The following is an 18,775-nucleotide window of genomic DNA, read 5'->3' on the forward strand; positions in this document are numbered from 1 at the left end:
TGTAAGATCATAGACATTTTACATATTTACACACCATAAAATGACATAAATGTAAGGTGCCGTTAAAGTAATAATGTACAGGTAATATATTAAGTTGTTTTTTGATGATAAAAAGAAATCATGAAAATCATGAAAAACGTCATAATATAGTATGTCTTATTTCATGGTTTTGGACGATAAAAAAAAGATAATTTGTTACTGTCGAAAACCATGAATAACGACATACTATGTATGTTGTTTTTCATGATTTTTATCATTTGCATGATTTTTATCATAACCATACATACGTATGAATTATGCCTGATTTATACTTGGTTATACGACACAGAAATAAATCCAGAGAGAGAGAGAGATAGAGAGAGAGAGAGAGAGAGAGAGAGAGAGAGAGAGAGAGAGAGAGAGAGAGAGAGACAGAGACAGAGACAGAGATAGAGAGAGACATACCAGGTGTCCTGTGTGTGAGTATGCCAGCAATAAAAGCAGTAATGCCAGAGCGATTCCCAGCAGCTCCCAAATGGATCGTCTCAAAGCTCTGCCAAACACGGCCCACTCTCGGAGAAAACGCAACTGGTGCGATGCCTGGAAGTTGACGAGAGGGATATAGATCATGGAGTGGGAGAGAGAAGAGAAACAAAATAGCTGTGTTAACCACTTAAGCCCTGCATACATCATATAACGCATACTAACATACATACAAACTATAAAAAAAGGGGGGGGGGGGGGGGAGAAGAAACTGAAAGCAGAGAGGTAGAGGATTTAGTTTATTCAAAGACTTTTCAGTGAATTCTACAACAATTCACCTTGAGCACCAGGACGAAGAGCAGCAGGGCTGAGGCGACGGTGTAGGTCTCACTCTGCCTGGCCACGCTGTAGAAGTCTGTGAACGCACTCCGCGGGTGCTGCCGGTACAACGCCCACTGGCGCATGGCACCAACACAGCGGCTCAGATGCAGGCCGCACACTGAGGCAGCCAGAGCCAGGTTGCACACGCCAAGGAAACGCCAGGCGGACAGCAGATACACATAGCCCTCCTTCGCCAGCCCCATCAGCCCTCGTACCACGAAATACATCACCAGGGCTAGGAGCACAATCTATCAGAGACAGAAGCTTGTTATAATTCAGCATTTGGCAGCCCTCGTGCATGCCCTCTGTTAGTAGCAAACTACAGCATGTGTTACATTTTCCCCCATTCGCACGTCGGCAAAACCGTTCACACCTCGGTCGGAGATGCGCTGCCACCCCCCTCAATCATTTAATCCACGCTACGCGCCTGCCCCTTATTATATAGCGAGCGGCCCAAGACGTCAGCTGCTGCGGCTAAACCCGATAACAGGCTCGACAAGCCAAAAGCTTATTGATACTTGGGTCTCGATAAATGCCGAACCGGGATTGTAATGGACCCGATTTTCAGGCTCCCTCCCTAGTCATCAAGTACTGTACTTAAAGGAGAATTCCATGCTAGAATGCTTTCTTACCTTTCTTTGTAGTCGTTACGACCCCACCAAGAGGTCCAGGTGTTTTTTTGTGTAAAAACTCCTTATTCGCTATTTCCCCTACCATAAGCCCTCAATGAATTGCATTGAATCGAATGGGGCTATGGTATTATTTACATTATGAAGAGGATATATACAAAAAAAATTATATTATTATAATAACACCTGGACCTCTTTAGTTGTTACCTTTCTTTGTAACAACTACAAAGAAAGGTAAGAAAGCCTTTGAGTATGGAATTCTCCTTTAAGTACGATTTTGAGGTATTTTTACTTGACTAGAGTATTTTCAATTTTCAACAATTTTACTTCTACTCCATTACTGTAAATCTGTTGGATTGAACTTTTACTTCACTATACAAAACATACATTACCCACTAGGATACATCTTTGACGTGGATGTGTATGTTTGAACTGAAATGCAACTGACATCATAATGACATGATACGGATGTGATAATGACAGATGAGAGAGAGAGAGAGAGAGAGATATATAGGGCTCCAATTTCGTCTCCGACTTTACCCGCAACGCGGCCCGCAATTCAGCCGCTGCCTGAAAATTACGAGTATAGGAGCTTTCTCTGTCCCTTAATGGTATTTCCGTCCAGCGTCACCCGCTATCTTTTTTGCCGACACGGGTATTTGCGCCTAGAGGTGTGGTCATGGGCATGTTGGCACGCTTTCCCCTAAATTTCTATTTTGGTCACACACATTTGGGAAAGTAACTTATACCCCGTAAGCCGTGTCAAATTAGTTTGGTAGAGCGACTCGGGCTGCACGCCTGCATGGAGATGTCCTTGGAGTAAGGCATGCGTCATCTCTCCTTATTCTCTTTGTAATTTTCCTATAATCAGCAGAAGTGAGTGCCTTCCTTGTGTCCATTGTGTTTACTAGCCCTTACCCGTTGTGAGATATTTAAGGGCCACACACACACACACACACACACACACACACACTCTGGGCTCCATTTTTGTCTCATCTTTCTAAAGCCACTATTTGGGGATTTAGGAGTGGGGAAAGGGTGTTCCCCCACTAAAGTTGGTATTTTGGTTACACACACACACACACACACACACACACACACACACACACACACAAACACACACATCCCGACCACCCCCGTTGAGAAACACTACTACAGGGGTTACCGTGAGCAGGAGCTGCAGGTCCAGGCCTGTGATTGGCCAAAGGTGGACGGCCAGGAGTTCAACACTGGACTGAGCGCGCTCAGAAACGGGGAACTCAAACAGGAAGGAAACGACAGCCAGCATGTCTGTGTTGATGTTGTAGAGAGAGAACTCCACAAACACAGCTTGCGTCCTACGCACGAACGCACACACACACGCACGCACGCACGCACGCACGCACGCACGCACGCACGCACGCACGCACGCACGCAACGCAACGCACGCACGCACGCACGCACACACACACACACACACACACACACACACACACACACACACACACACACACACACACACACACACAATAGACTCTTATATTTTATAGTCACAGAAACAACAATGCACTTTAGTCCTCCTGGCATTAGTTACTTGCTGCGCATAAGTTTGGGACTTTGATCAATATTTAAAGTTCTGCTTGCTTAGCATGGCCCATTGGCCCATATCCCTGGTTCATCACATGCCTTGTGTTTAAAAGCTTGTTTTGCTGGGGAAGTTTTCAGAATAAAGGCGTGCAAATTGGCAGATGAGGCAGATTTTATTCTTTCCATTTCCCCCCAAAACCGGAAGGATTTTTGGGGGTCTTCCATTACTACCTCGCGCTGTCAAGTCTCATCTCCCTATAGAAGCATTTATATTCAAAAGGAGATGCTTGGATAAGTCAGAAATTAGGACAGAACATTTCTTTCTGATCAAAACCATGGACAGCGACGTAGATTGAGAGCAGATAATAGACAGCTTTGTCAGCCCGTAAACAAGGAAGTGCAGCTGCACGCATGCGCGAAACATTGCACATGCTGCACAAGGCTTTGCCTAGCAACTGCTCTGTCAAAAAATGGATTACAGCGATCCCGTTTTATATCATTAAAAAGGACCTAAAGATGTCTCCAAACATCCTTAGCACACAGCATTTGTTATTGAGAGGACATGTGAAGACTTCTTTAGCACAAAAGCTGTTAAAAGCTTGTTTTGACCAAAAACGCAAGCTGTGAGCTTGTATATCTGCTATTGTGAATAGCCAACACAAAAATCTAAAATGATACAGATGCTTTTCCGGTTATAATGGGTTCAAGTCCTGTTGTTTGTACTTTGTACTCTCCCTACCTGTGGTCTAGCCAGTGGAACTGCTGCATGTGTTGTATGGAGGCTGCCGCTTGCTCCAGACTCCTGTTCAGCTGCAGGACTTGGCCTCCACTCCCATACACCCTCGCCTGGCCCCAGCGCCATGCCCTGAGGAGGTAGAGAGACATGTAAATACGTAAAATAACATGAGTTGTTGTTGAATAGCACAGTGCTTCTCAAACTGTGAGACTGACAAATTAATGACATGCCCACAATAAGGACGCCAGGTAGGAACAAGTTAATGACAGTGAATAACAGTTTTTAAATGAGACGATATGACTAAGAGAAGTTATTTAAAGAGTGCAGAGTTAAAAAGAAAACCCCTCACTCAAACCATTGTTTTGCTTTCCTTACCCATTATCATCAGCTGCGCTGGACAGAATGGGATCTTGGGTGTTTTTAGTTTGAACCTCAGCCCAGCCCTTTCTCCAAGTACATTTTGCTGGATTGTCACAGAGCATGTCAAAACCAACAGAGCCTGCAAAGAAATGGGATATTCAGTAGGATAAGACAAGGAAGCAAGGGGCATACGACATATACAGTAATACTGTAGTGAGAAACTCTCTGAGCACTAACAGTTGTCACTTGTCAGTAAGTGAGAGTTTTGGTAGTTTGTATGCCTCACAAAAAGGAGGAAATTCAAAAGTGTAAACGTCTTTGTAGCTCATCAAGTTGATACTGTAATTGCCTGAATGCAGAGCATTCAGACTGAGAGCTTTTATTCACAGCCAATGTGTATAAGATCTATTAATCAATCAATCTTACCATGTGTGCCTCTGACTTGTCGAAGTCTGAGTGTGCCCAGTAAAGTGCTTCCTGTCTCTTTCAAAAGGGTTGAGTCATTCATCAGGCGAGGCAACAAGGAGTTATTCAGCCACGATAGAACATCGTCTCGACTGTGGGAGAAAGGAGTGTGTTCATTGGTTATTATCCAAGGGGGTTGTTTGTGTCTGTGTACATTGCATGGCTGAAGGTTGAATGCACCATGCCTACATTGTACAGTAAGATATCGGACCATTCAATCATGCATCTTCAAGGAGAACTAACTAACACAGGCTATGACTAATGAGGATAGGTCTTTCACCTAAAGGAGTAGGGGTGTAATTGATTTTCTATCAATTACACCCCCCCATGAAGCATTTGTATTCATAAAGATTTTTTTCTCCAAATGATTGGCTCAGGAATGGAGCTTCGGCAAAAGGCACAGACTCCAGACTATGAAAAATATAATTATTTCTTGTGTCACCGTCTTCACAAATGATGTGTCATTTGTCTATCGGCTTGGTGATGACCCATGCTTAGTGTCAATCTGACCATTTGCTGCTTGAACTATTTGCTGTCTGGGTCTATGCCTGCTGGCTGTCTGACTTCCCTGAAGGTTAAAGATTATTTAGAAACCTTTGCTGCTAAACTGCTAACAAAAACAAAATAGAGAGAACACATCACTTCAGTCTAAACTAGACTACACTGGCTCCTTGTGTGTTCCAGTGATTTTTGATCGATGCCTTCGCTCCATTACGGAGCTAGGTGTGTCCGTATGTGTGTCCCTGTGTCCTGGGGGTCTGGTTGTTCCAGGGACCCTGGAACAAGACTTAAAAAAAAGTACAGTACAGACTACAGAGCACAGTACACTACAATACAGTACAGAGCACAGTACAGTACAGTAACTATAACAACTAGAAAAGTGTAGACCCGGGTGAGCACTATGGGTTAGCGCCCCAGCCTGTGTCCTCCGTGAGGCCTCGGTGAGGCCTTTAGGAGGGCAACTCAAGTCGCAAGCGGAGCCTGCAGAACCACCTTGCTGCTCAGGCGGAACCATTGCGGCTTAGGAATCCACCACTCCTGAATGAAGTGTCTGGTGCTGGGACTCTGGTGTAACGCACAGGTCCTGGGCCTGGTGAGAGCAGGAGTGGACCTGGTGAGACGTAGGAGGGGCCCGGACAGGAGTCAACCCACAGAGCCTAGTCCTTCCATGCGCCAGAAGCGTACCTCCCAGCCCTGGCAGAGTAGTTCTGGAGTAGTTCCAACAGATTGTGTGGCCTTGGTCTTTCCCAGGCCTACGTCCCAGGTGCATCCATGCAATGTTTTTGAGTGGTGCAACCACTCAAAGGAACAGCAATGTCCCTATGTTCCTATGTGACTATGTCCATTTAGAGTACCAGTAGGGGCAAAAGTGGCACTGCTGTGCCAGAAACAGAGAGAGAGAGATAGTATTGCACTGTTGCCTGTTAATTACAGAGAGAGAGAGAGAGAGAGAGAGAGAGAGAGAGAGAGAGAGAGAGAGAGAGAGAGAGGAGGGGCAGGGGCAGGGGGAGAGGGGAGTTGCACCACGCAGTTCACATGGGTGTGATCTTTTGTTATAGAAGTGCATGCTAAAAAAAAAACCTGTAAGTATTCAAAAGAGTAGCCTACTCAAGTAAATTAAAATTAAAAACAGGAAATTGGACAGGGTGACCTGCGTGATTGTATGGGGCCAGTTCGAGGGTACTATTTGTTCATTGGCAAAGAGACACTAATGGCATATTCCCTTCCTTTATGCTTCTTAAACCAATTAGATTATCAAGATAAAGAATCTGTTTTTAAAATAGATCAATCTGGTGTTCTCCATCAAGTTACATAACCTCCACCTGAGCGACCATAGAACTGGAGTGACTAGATTGTTATATAGCTCCAAAAAACCCTGTAAGTACACACAAGTAAATGTACGTTAGTTACCGTCTACCACTGCCAATTCCTGACAGTCCCGTCTGTTTACAGGAAATTGGACACGCGGAGACCGGCGTGATCGGACGGGGCCAGTTTGAGGGTACTACAGTAGTTGTATTTCGTTCATTGGCAAAGAGACACTAATGGCATATTCGCTTCCTTTATGCTTCTGAAACCAATTCGATTATCAAGATGAAGAATCTGTTTTTAAAAAGGAACAATCTGGTCACTGGTGTTCTCCATCGAGTTACATGACCTCCGCCTGAGCGACCATAGAACTGGAGTGACTAGATCGGACAGAGCGCGTGTCTCAGCAGGTGTGCATAATTGTCTTCTGTCCAGTGATGGAGAAAGTAAAAGTATCGATAAAGTAGAAGTCGAGTATTGTAGTGGAGTAAAAGTAGGCCTACAATATTTTCCGTATTGAATACGGGGGAAAAAAATAAGCAAAACTAAATATTGTACTTTAGTACAGTAGCCTATTTGAGTACGTTACAATGTTACACTTAGTAGCCTAACAGTCAAACAACTGTTGCAATTCCCCTTTTTTTCTGCACATTAACCACTTAAAGCCCAGCGTCCTTATTGTGGGGAAATCTTTCGCTGAATATAGCCGATCGACAGTGGTGTAAAGTAAGTACTGTACCTACGTGCAATTTTGAGGTATTTGTACCATCTCAGAGGCAATTGTCCTACTTTCACTCCACTACATTTATTTGAAAACTTTTGTTACTACAGTAGTTACTTTGAAGATTTTGATAATTACAAAACATACTAGAACATACTAGAAAAGTGTGGTTGCCACAATCGCTTACATAGGTCCCCTCCCACTAATTTTACTAGCCAATTACAATGTCAAGACCCAAGGAATCCATGGAAAAAGAACCGCCCGGTACATTGTGTCAGAGCTCGAGGCTGACAATGCGGGCTGTATTTTGCGTGTCTTAAGTACCAGGTCTTATTCCCTAACTTGAGTAAACTAAAGACCTGGAGGCATGATCAATGCCATTTGGCTATTCTGAGTGGCCAAACGGCATTGATCACGCCTCCAGGTCTTTAGTTTACTCAAGTTACGTAATAAGACCTAGTACTTAAGACATGCAAAATACAGCCCCGCGTGTCTCATCTGGTCTGGTAGGCTACATTGCATAATGTTATCTGGCAATACCAGGCAAGTTATACATTTAAGGGGATAGATTCTCTAATCTAAACTTGGGGACATTATAGCGTATTCTTGGGGCTGTGTGTGTGTGTGTGTGTGTGTGTGTGTGTGTGTGTGTGTGGCCGCTGCTATGTTCCATAGTGTGTGTGTCATGTGCATATAAATCAAAATGATGGGAGGGTTCAGATTGGATGTGTGAAAACTCCTTTAGTGTAATTTCTAACAAGAAAAAAAACAACCTCCGGTCCCGAAGCCATTACCCGGGTGACAATTGTAGTTTTCACTGTCTGCTTGGATAGTGATGGTGGATCTCTCCAAAGAGAGGAGCACCGACTGAAAGTAAAAAGTTTCCAGCACCACATGAAGATTCTATTATTAAGATTCTATTAGACATCCTAGCCCCCTTCCTCTTTGTCATAGTCCTGGACTACGCGTTAAGGAAGGCCATCAATGGATGAGAGCAGGATCTTGGCCTTACTATATTAGCTCTTACCAATTCATTGGATCTATTATTATTATTATTATTAATATTATTATTTGGATTGAAGGGGTTCTGTGTACATGTGTGTGTACAGTATGTGTTACAAAGGTATAAATTCAGTAAAGTACCTGCTGATGCGGCTGTATTCAAGTGTGTGCAGACTGCGCTCCAGGTGTGTGCGCAGCCTCAGGCTGTGTGTGTCTTTGGCCGTGTCAGAGTAGTTGAGGAGCAGAACCACCAGCAGGAAGAACATATACATCAGGAAGTTCTGCAGATGAGAATCAAAGACAAACACGTGAAAACGCAACAAAAGAACAATCTCAGCTGATCAGCAAATTTCAGCACGGAACAAGTATGACGAAGAATAAATCAGGCATCACTGCGCTTCGTGGCACATTATGTTTAATCAAACAACAACAAGTTTCCTCAGTGTTTGGGTCGGGAGTCGGGATGTTTTGTGTCTTCTGTCTGCCTGCATGACTGGATCATCATGCAGTTGCGTGCTGTGCGTTCCAGTGAAATTGTACAGCTGAGAAAGATTTGTTAATTTGTGTCGGATAAGGACTTATTGGTGGGTTTTCTGCTAGATATTAAGGACTGTTTAGGGTGTGTTTTAGCACCGGGGATTTCGCCTGAAAGGCTCTATGGAAACACTCACTCTTGAACTGTGAGAAAGTGACGTTCACACATGCCAGAAATGAACGCGTTCACAATGACGTTCATCAAGCAGAAATACAGTACGTTCAGTTCATGTTCACCCAAAATATGAACGTGTTCGTGAACGTTTTTTTAACACGTTCAGGGATAACACTGCTGGTATATGCATACACACACATACGCATACTAGTGCTGGGATGGGTGTACTGCAGTGGTCCTTAACAGGCGGACCGCGGTCCACGACCGGACCACGGCACACCTCTCTGTGGACCCTGGAGAAATGATAGAATAAAGAGAAGAGGCCTGGGCCGTGGATCAGCGGTCCAGGCACCTTGGCTGGTAATCCAGTCTGGCAGTCTGCCGCGGGTTCGACTCCCGATCTTGATGGCCTTTACTGCATGTCACTCCCCCACTCTCTCCCCATTTCCTGTCAGCCTACTGTCTGTCCCTCCATATAAAATAAAAAGGCGAAAGCCGGGAAAAAAAAGAATAAAGAGAAGAAAAAAAGTCACCGCAAAAAGGCGTGACTTTTTTGTCATTGTCCAGGACTATGACAAAGAGGTAGGGGGCTAGGGTGTCTAATAGAAGTTGAATTATCCGTTGTATTCGCTCAATGCCGAGTAATGTCATGATGCCAATGTTGCGCTGACTGGCTCACTAGCAGTGACACATTCACACATTCAGTTGAATGAACAACATTTTTGAATAATGAATATTTGTCAACTCTGCCACCCCAGTATTGGTTGGTTGGGATGGGACCTGGTTTGTATAAGCTTGGTTTGACTGTACTAAACAGGCATAGTTGTTTCTAGGGGTGGGGGCGAGGGGGGCAGCCCCACCCCGTGGGGCCCACGTGGCCCGCGACCCACAATTTTATTTGCGTGTGCATGAGACTGGACCATGGTCTTATTCAAAATATATTTGTGGACCTTCAGCATTTCTAGTTGAGGACCCCTGGTGTACTGTATATACCGGTAGGCATTTAGGAATTATGAGAAGCATTATTATAGCGAGGCAAATACTGATATTTCTTGTGTTATCTAACATAATTTATGAGCAATCTTTCTTCACCTATTTCTTTCTCACTAAAATATGTTCATGTGGCACAGGCAGCATAGTTTAGTAACACATACAATAATGCCTCTGTGGTTTCTGGGAATCCATAATTCTATGCAATATCTCATGTTCTTGTACAAATGTACTCAAACTGTTGTATTCAGTAGGAACTGGCTTAATTATCCAAGGCTGCTCCAAGGCAAGCCTTTGTTATTCAAAGTTAGGGTGTCGTTGGCCTGTTTATACATGCCTTTTGTCTGAGTTCAGATCCTGGGTCACACATTTACAAGCTAGAAGATAAACAGTGGATCAAAGGTCTAAAGTGATCCAAATGCTACCTTCCAGGGAGTGGCCACAAGGCCAGTCTGGAACAATGCGTATTGTAACCCTTGATAACCAAGATGAATTCGAATGTAACTTGTTCACTCGGGGCTGGTCACTATACCTGTGGCCAGCTCGCTCCTGTGTGAGCCTATGCTGTATGCTGCTGTGTACTCTGAAATAAATCATCAAGGAACATCATCTCGTCTGCTGTCCACCGTCTCACATTTCCTCTCCTGTATGGTATAAAATATATACCACACCTCCTATGGCGCTTCCCTGTCATCTCTGGTGCCTTAATCCTGTGGTGGTTCCGTCTTATGTTGCTTTCTATGTTCTTCTCTGTCTTCTATGGTGCCTCCTATGTTTTTCCCTGTCTCTAGATCTGCTATTTTATTTAAAAAAGTTTTTTTTTCTTCTTCTTCTTCTTCTTCTTCTTCTTCTTCTTCTCTACAATGCACTATACATTACATCCATGCAACTGTCTTATTTTCTGTACATGTCATATTTTTGTGAATTCATGAAATGTATGAATACATTCTTGCACAATACCTACTGCCCTGCATTCACTCACCTTGAGCATGGTATGCAGCATGTGGACCTTCCGGGCCTGTTGCCGGGCCTGGGACAGAGCGAAGCCTTGGGGCGGCCGGACCCTGGTGACCCGCTGCACCACCCTCTCCACCCGGGGAAACTCCACCAGCACATCCTGGTCCTCTGGTCGCAGCCGGCGCACCCACACCGCATAGTACACTGCCTCACACAGCACCTGTAGGGAGACAGCAGTCAGTCCTGCCCACTGCCATGGACACTTGGTTCTCAATCCATCAAATTAATATATGTGTATTTGGCCATGGACCCCCATCTGAAAAATAAAAACAATTAAAATGTAAAAAATAATAATGAATACAAATTAATTAAGATGCTGTCCCGGTTTTAATGCATCAAAGCAGTAAGCACACTGTACTTACTTCAATTTACTGTACTTTACTGTTTGTCTTGGGTGCGTTTCTGTCTGCTTACTTGTTTGTGGGAACTGTTTGTGCAATAAATAAAATGGGGAGAGGAGCGGGGCTGAGATGTGTACCTTGATAGGTTCCAGAAGCAAGCAGGAGCACAGGAAACTGGCGAAACAGGAAATAAGCCACATCATGGCCACGCCCTGACTGAACCCACGGCCCGCCCACACCGATATGCCATTGGCCAGAACAATCGCTGTCCAGCTGCCCCATAGGGCGGCGGTTTCACACCAGGGAGGGAACCGCCTTGGACGACAGATGTCAGTCACAACTGAAGGAAAGAACAAGGCAACGTGGTAAGGTAAGGACATGAGTATGAAATGAAAGAAGATTTATATTTTATTTCAAACATATATAAATATAGGATATAAAAAATTGGTAGCAACTTTCAAAATTTGTGATGTAGTCATGCTAATAACACATGTAATACTCTTTCCTGACCTTATTGCTGACACACATACAGTACACACCTGTGTTGGATGTAAAAGCAGTTTTTGGTGGGTCTCTTCTCACACATCCTGGAGGTAGAGGCTCGTTTAGCTTCTGAAGGAGAATTACTTCGGTTTTATCTCCAAAGATGCTGGATCTGAGAGAATAGAAAAAAAGCTTTGTCTCACACAGTACCAGAGTTTCAGGGGAGGAATTGTATTTATAAGATCAAACTTACAGGTCGGCCATCTCGCTCTCATCTGGCTGTGGGAAGAAGTTCTGCCCGTCGGCCAGGATATGCTTGATCAGGTCCTCATCTGTGTGTGTATGTGGGAGTACAAGTAATGAGTAACTGAGCACATGCATGGACACTGGACAGTGGCTCCTCAATCTCAGATCATGTTTATTTTACTGATCAATCAATCCATTGTGTTCTGGCTTGGATTAATGGAGCGGATTAATGGAACGTAGTGGACGTGGAAGTTCCTCTTTATAGGTATTACAATGAAAACTAATTTCTCAAGGTTTTAAAGAAACAATTATCAATAAAATCTTAGTGTTTGCCAATTATTTGGCGGTCCACTTGCAATATCCTCACAGCCCACAGCAATATTACACGGGATGGTGTGCTTTACCATCATTAATGGATGCCTGCGTTGCTGCAGGAACGAGCAGACTGCTATAGCCACCATCCGGCTCTGATCTGCGAGAGCAGCGAGACTCAGCACAGCTGATTTTAATGTTTTGATTAAGGTTTCCATCATTCTCGTTTAAGCACGGCTAGATGGGAATTTTAACCAATCCAATTGCTTCCTCGAAGCGACCTGTTGTATAATTAGGAATGAACCATCACTAATTGGTCTTACTATTATCCTAAACTGTGCAGTAACTGTTGTCGTGGACACTGTATGCAGTTCTGTTAATCACTGCAAAGATAATTTGTACGTGCTATTCTGTACAGCAACCACTAAGATTTAAGAGCATAGTCTTAGTAACTAGTAGGGGTGTAACGATTTTAACAGCGATGCGATATAAATGAGTAAACACAGTGATTCTCTGGCAAATAGATGGAGATTGTATTCGAACACATATGGACAAACCCACGCCTTGACATGAACACATAGCTAGGCGGGAAATAGCTGTTTTCAATGCACGATAGTTCAGTTGGTGATAGAAGCATGAAATTTGGCACAGATGTCCTTCATATGTCCCTAATCGATAATCAACCTCGGGCCACGCAGAATTCAAAATTTTTCAAGGTGGCCCGCCAGTTTTAAAAATGGCTGCAACTGTAAATAGTACGTTTTGGACTATTAGCTAGGCGGGAATGGGGATGATAGTTCAGTTGGTGATGCAAGCATGAAATTTGGTACAGATGACCTTTATATGACCATAATCGATAATCAACCTCGGGCCACGCAAAATTCTTCCATTTTCCAAGATGGCCGCCAGAAATTGCATAAATGTACATCTGCTCATGGTTAATCCACAGTTGGCGATACAAGCATGAAATTTGGCACAGATGACCTTTATATGACCATAATCGATAATCAACCTCGGGCCACGCAAAATTCCTCCATTTTCCAAGATGGCCGCCAGTTTGCAATTGGACAGCTAGGCGGGAATAGAGGTGATAGTTCAGTTGGCGATACAAGCATGAAATTTGGTACAGATGACCTTTATATGACCATAAGTGATAATCAACCTCGGGCCACGCAAAATTCCTCCATTTTCCAAGATGGCCGCCAGTTTGCAATTGGACATATGGCGGGAAATAGAGGTGATAGTTCAGTTGGTGATAGAAGCATGAAATTTGGTACAGATGACCTTTATATGACCATAAGTGATAATCAACCTCGGGCCACGCAAAATTCCTCCATTTTCCAAGATGGCCGCCAGTTTGCAATTGGACATATGGCGGGAAATAGAGGTGATAGTTCAGTTGGTGATAGAAGCATGAAATTTGGTACAGATGACCTTTATATGACCATAAGTGATAATCAACCTCGGGCCACGCAAAATTCCTCCATTTTCCAAGATGGCCGCCAGAAAATGCATAAATGTACATCTGCTCATGGTTAATCCACAGTTGGCGATACAAGCATGAATTTTGGCACAGATGTCCTTAATATGTCCCTAATCGATAATCAACCTCGGGCCATGCAGAATTCCAGTTGCTTATATCGCCAACTGTGGATTACACAGTCATATAAAGGTCATCTGTACCAAATTTCATGCTTCTATCACCAACTGAACTATCACCTCTATTTCCCGCCATATGTCCAATTGCAAACTGGCGGCCATCTTGGAAAATGGAGGAATTTTGCGTGGCCCGAGGTTGATTATCACTTATGGTCATATAAAGGTCATCTGTACCAAATTTCATGCTTCTATCACCAACTGAACTATCACCTCTATTTCCCGATGTCCAATTGCAAACTGGCGGCCATCTTGGAAAATGGAGGAATTTTGCGTGGCCCAAGGTTGATTATCGATTATGGTCATATAAAGGTCATCTGTACCAAATTTCATGCTTCTATCACCAACTGAACTATCACCTCTATTTCCCGCCATATGTCCAATTGCAAACTGGCGGCCATCTTGGAAAATGGAGGAATTTTGCGTGGCCCGAGGTTGATTATCGATTATGGTCATATAAAGGTCATCTGTACCAAATTTCATGCTTGTATCACCAACTGTGGATTAACCATGAGCAGATGTACATTTATGCAATTTCTCAGCAGCCATTTTGAAAAATATGCCGCCATATTGGAACGTAATGTTATTGTTTTATCTCACTTGGTAGAAATACCTCCAGGACATATCTTATACCAAAATTAGGGGAAATTTTAAGTTTTATAGGCCCTGCACATTGGTGTAGTCGAAAACGTATAGGTTCAAATTGCAAACTGGCGGCCATCTTGGAAAATGGAGGAATTTTGCGTGGCCCGAGGTTGATTATCGCTTATGGTCATATAAAGGTCATCTGTACCAAATTTCATGCTTCTATCACCAACTGAACTATCACCTCTATTTCCCGCCTAGCTAACAGAGAATACACACATTTATCAATAGACCAATTGTAGCTATATGGAATGGAAAATTAATTAAACCCATCTTTTTATTTTTTCTTCTATTCTTAAAATTGCTAAATACAATGCACACATACTTAGCATTGATCAAATTGATTATTTACATTGCAAAACGATTCGATACCGGTTATCTCCATTTCAAAACGATCCGATACAAAGTCAAACGATACAATACGATATTTGCCATTTGCATTTCGATATAATTCGATTTTTTTAATTAAAATCGATATTTCGATACAGTTACTATATTTCACCTGAAGAGGTGAAATATTTCTTGCGTTGACCGGTGCCGTCCTCGTCGTCGGGGTTAAGGGTCATGTCGACACCGAGGTGCCTGCTCCCCTGACCTCTCTTCAGCCTGGGCAGACCGGCGGCACCCAGCTCTGTACCTCCCACCATACCAGACATGTCACTCAGCAGCTCCGGCCAATCTCTATCCTCACTGTCCTCCGGCTCAGCCGTGTCCCAACTCTCAACGCTGCAAAGGGAGACATCGAAGAGGAAGGACGGGTGGGGAGGGATCACAGAACAGGTCAGCTCCATATATGGAAATGGAGGCGTGATGTCACAAGGCGTGACTATATATGGACTCTTACTCGAGTCGCACTCGAGTCGCCACAAATGGGACTCTAGACTCGACTCGGACTCGACCTCCAAAGACTCCAGACTAGACTCGGACTTGAGCTCAATGACTCAACGAGTATCGACGCACAAACTGATACACGATGGAACCTTTCATCATAACATTTAATTATGAAAACGGCAAAACTAAACACATATGTTTGGGTCCGCATCAGCTATCCAACTTTGTTTAACTTTGCCTTTGTTTAATATGTTGATACGAGGATGGGATAGACTGTGAGGGAACATTTTTTAAACATCGGGTTTCATGGATCATGTGTGCTGCAGCTGCTGACTGCTGACCTCGTTATTAAACACTACGTAATTAATGTTCGCTGCATTAACATCAAGTTCCATTATGTTGCCCACCATGCCCACGTAATGTTACAGTACCTACAGGTACTGTAACATTACAAAGTCAGACTGTTGGCAACAAATGCACACAAAGCAAATTCTGACATTGTATAAAGTCAATTATCACCATGTTTGTTATTGTGTTCAGGTTTTAAAATGGTATACACTGGCAGACTCTGCTTTGTTTCTATTTGTTTGTGTGCTAAAAGAATGACTTCAATACCTGTATTAAAATGCAATGTAAATCAGTGGGGAGACTATTTTGGGCGATCAAAGAAGTAACTATAGAAGCTGTGTCCACCAAAGAGTAATTTTCCTTTACCCGCCTTAGGCTCACCTTTTGGTGGATGGAGTTGACATATCCACGTTGGTCTCCTCTGAGTTGGTCTGATGAAAGCAGTAGGAAGAGAGATATAGGAAGCGAATAATGGAAAGAAAGCAGAGAAAAAGTAATAATGAGTTCATAAGGGACTGAAACTTTGAAATTATTACCTAAACAGACCAGACAGCCCAACCCAATCACGGTAGAAGACATCACAAATTAATCACTTTATTGTGTTGTCAATCCGCTTGTTTCCCCCTGACAGTGAGGCATTTTGGGAGAACGTAATGCATGCATAGGAATGTTCTCACTTCTGCCCTGTGTTCAACTTCGCTGAGTACTAAGAACCAGATTTTTGTTGTAAAACTCAAACGCTTTGGAGATATGTGTTTTACTTTAACATATTTAAGCATTAAGGTTAAAGGAGAACTTTTTTTAATCAATTGATTTGATCTGTCACATTGATTTCCATGGCAACCCCACACCTGACAATTTATTAGCCTACTTAACCAGACCACTTTTCACAGTCAGTCATTTTGCCCTCTTTAGATACAGGCAGATACAAAGATCTCCAAGTGGGACACTGGAGCTATAACAAGTTGACAACGGGTATTATTAGGTTCCCAAGTTGCATCGTCCTCAAGTAGGCCGGTAGCCGACGTGCACTTACAGGTCTAGTAACATTAATTAAAGCAATAACATATGCACATGTCTACAGTGCACTACACTGTACCTCGCCAGGGATCCCATTGAAGAAGAGGAAGGAACTTCCTGCCATGGAGTTGTCCAAAAAGTCATCGATTTCCACAGACTCTTGGTCCACCTCTGTAGTGACCTGCTCCACAGACACACACTGACACACAGACACACACACACACACACACGCACACGCACACACACGCACGCACGCACGCGAGCGCGCACGCACACACACACACGCACACACACACACACACACACACACACACACACACACACACACACACACACACACACACACACACACACACACACACACGTAGCCAAACAGAAGCATACAGAGTCAGCTTATGTGCGTATAGGTTGTGACAATGTACTTTATGTATGCCACACAACAAAACGAATGCTGGTACATTTGTAATGTATGGTGTATTTTCTTTGGCGTTACCTTGCTGCGGCTCATCCTGAACAGTGTGAAGACGAGCAGGTACAGAGGATAGACTATCAGACAGCTTACTAGACCGGCTGCTACTGTCTCTCCGTTTAATGACACCAGCTCAGACACTGCCCTGGGGCTGCCACACAGGAGAATAAGTCGATCAGAATAGAATATGTCACATTGTCAAGTCACTTTGACATAAATTACAACACTGATTATAGTCTGGGTCTTGGGATCAACGGTACTCAGTGGTATTCTCGCACGCACGAGCACACACGCACGCACGCACACACTTTGGTACCTAAATCTCCTGTCTGCCACTGTGCTGTACCACAGTGTGTTAGCCAACAGACAGAGCTGCAGTAACACAGCACAGCATGTCGCCCTCTGTAGCCGGGTGAAGGGACTGCGGGCGGGACGTTCCCATAGTGACAGCCACAGGTGGCTCTCACAAACCGCCCTCTGCAGCTCACAAACCAGGAGGTGGGGCAACCGAACAAGCTCCGCCTCTTCTGCAGGTGACAGGAAAAAGGGGTTAGGGGCTGGACCATTATTTATATGCATATTTGATACTAGCATCCATATTCTGATCAGAGCCAGAGTCAGTCAGGCTCTCCGCTACAGAAATATGTCTGCTTCTCTGAAGAATTCCACTGTTTTATTGAAAAAACAAATAAGAGTGAGCTCTCCCCTGTATCCTGCTCACATTGACGCTGGTCACTGTGAGCAGGATACATCCCAATGCTACCATCCCACTTTTATGATTAATGAGTCGTGTGCCCACCATGTCAAATATCTTGCACAAGACAATGTATTTGTCCAATGAACGGCAATTCTGAGGAGACCATGTTGTTTCCCACCTGAGGCTTCCACCTCGATGTCCACCCGTCCGTCTGTCCTCTCATTGTCCACTGACAGCCATTCCTTGACCAGGAAGTAGTAGCTGTTTCCTGTCTGCAGATCCTTTACCAGCACATACTGCAACAGCCATGCTGGGGACAGACCTGAAGGTGGACGTTAATTAGGTTTTATCCATAGTTGTAGTTGACACATATTAGCGCCATGTCCATTACATTAGGTGTATTTCACGTCACCTAATGCTACAGAAACACAAGCTATGTTCCTGACCTATGGGCCGTGTGTGTGTGTGTGTGTGTGTGTGTGTGTGTGTGTGTGTGTGTGTGTGTGTGTGTGTGTGTGTGTGTGTGTGTGTGTGTGTGTGCGTGCGTGCGTGCGTGCGTGCATGCGTGCGTGCGTGCGTGTGTGCGTGCGTGCGTGCAAGTCGTGCGTGCGTGCGTGCGTGCGTGCGTGCGTGCGTGCGTGCGTGCGTACCTTTATTGTCATGCCAAACTCGGATTTTCCAGATGTTGCCCAGGCTGGAATCTGTGGCAATGTGGAAAATGTCCAGAGCATTGCGCGTGAAGGCTCCTCTGCTGTCTAAATGGCGATGTCCAGTACGGCTCTCCCGCCCATGCAAACTGATCCCTACATGGGCTGTGGTACCTGGGGAGGACAGGGGGACGGATGAGAAACAGTCATACTATATAATTCATACTCTGGGGGTGACAGGCAGGCAGGCAGGCAGGCAGGCAGGCAGACAGACAGACAGACTATACCTATCG

The 18,775-nt window shown here is 44.2% G+C and overlaps 1 protein-coding gene across 1 annotated transcript in view; it reads right to left on the reverse strand.

Moving 5' to 3' along the window:
• The window catches only part of pkd1a (polycystic kidney disease 1a), a 110,723-nt gene that overhangs the window by 12,768 nt on the left and 79,180 nt on the right, over nt 1–18,775 (reverse strand). The window contains exons 37-54 of the mRNA XM_080759624.1: nt 18,486–18,656; nt 18,014–18,157; nt 17,455–17,665; nt 17,163–17,289; nt 16,749–16,868; nt 16,031–16,080; nt 14,973–15,196; nt 11,865–11,943; nt 11,668–11,783; nt 11,266–11,468; nt 10,753–10,947; nt 8,273–8,412; nt 4,561–4,691; nt 4,150–4,273; nt 3,778–3,903; nt 2,638–2,809; nt 801–1,091; nt 445–579 (exon numbers count right to left, since the gene is read on the reverse strand). Of these exons, the coding sequence (XP_080615750.1) occupies nt 445–579; nt 801–1,091; nt 2,638–2,809; nt 3,778–3,903; nt 4,150–4,273; nt 4,561–4,691; nt 8,273–8,412; nt 10,753–10,947; nt 11,266–11,468; nt 11,668–11,783; nt 11,865–11,943; nt 14,973–15,196; nt 16,031–16,080; nt 16,749–16,868; nt 17,163–17,289; nt 17,455–17,665; nt 18,014–18,157; nt 18,486–18,656 (2,759 nt within the window). The remainder of the gene's footprint in view (nt 1–444; nt 580–800; nt 1,092–2,637; nt 2,810–3,777; nt 3,904–4,149; nt 4,274–4,560; nt 4,692–8,272; nt 8,413–10,752; nt 10,948–11,265; nt 11,469–11,667; nt 11,784–11,864; nt 11,944–14,972; nt 15,197–16,030; nt 16,081–16,748; nt 16,869–17,162; nt 17,290–17,454; nt 17,666–18,013; nt 18,158–18,485; nt 18,657–18,775) is intronic.

The sequence above is a fragment of the Protomyctophum bolini genome (genome assembly GCF_963924005.1).
Source record: "Protomyctophum bolini genome assembly, chromosome: 3".
In the NCBI taxonomy this organism is placed as follows: Eukaryota; Metazoa; Chordata; class Actinopteri; order Myctophiformes; family Myctophidae; genus Protomyctophum; species Protomyctophum bolini.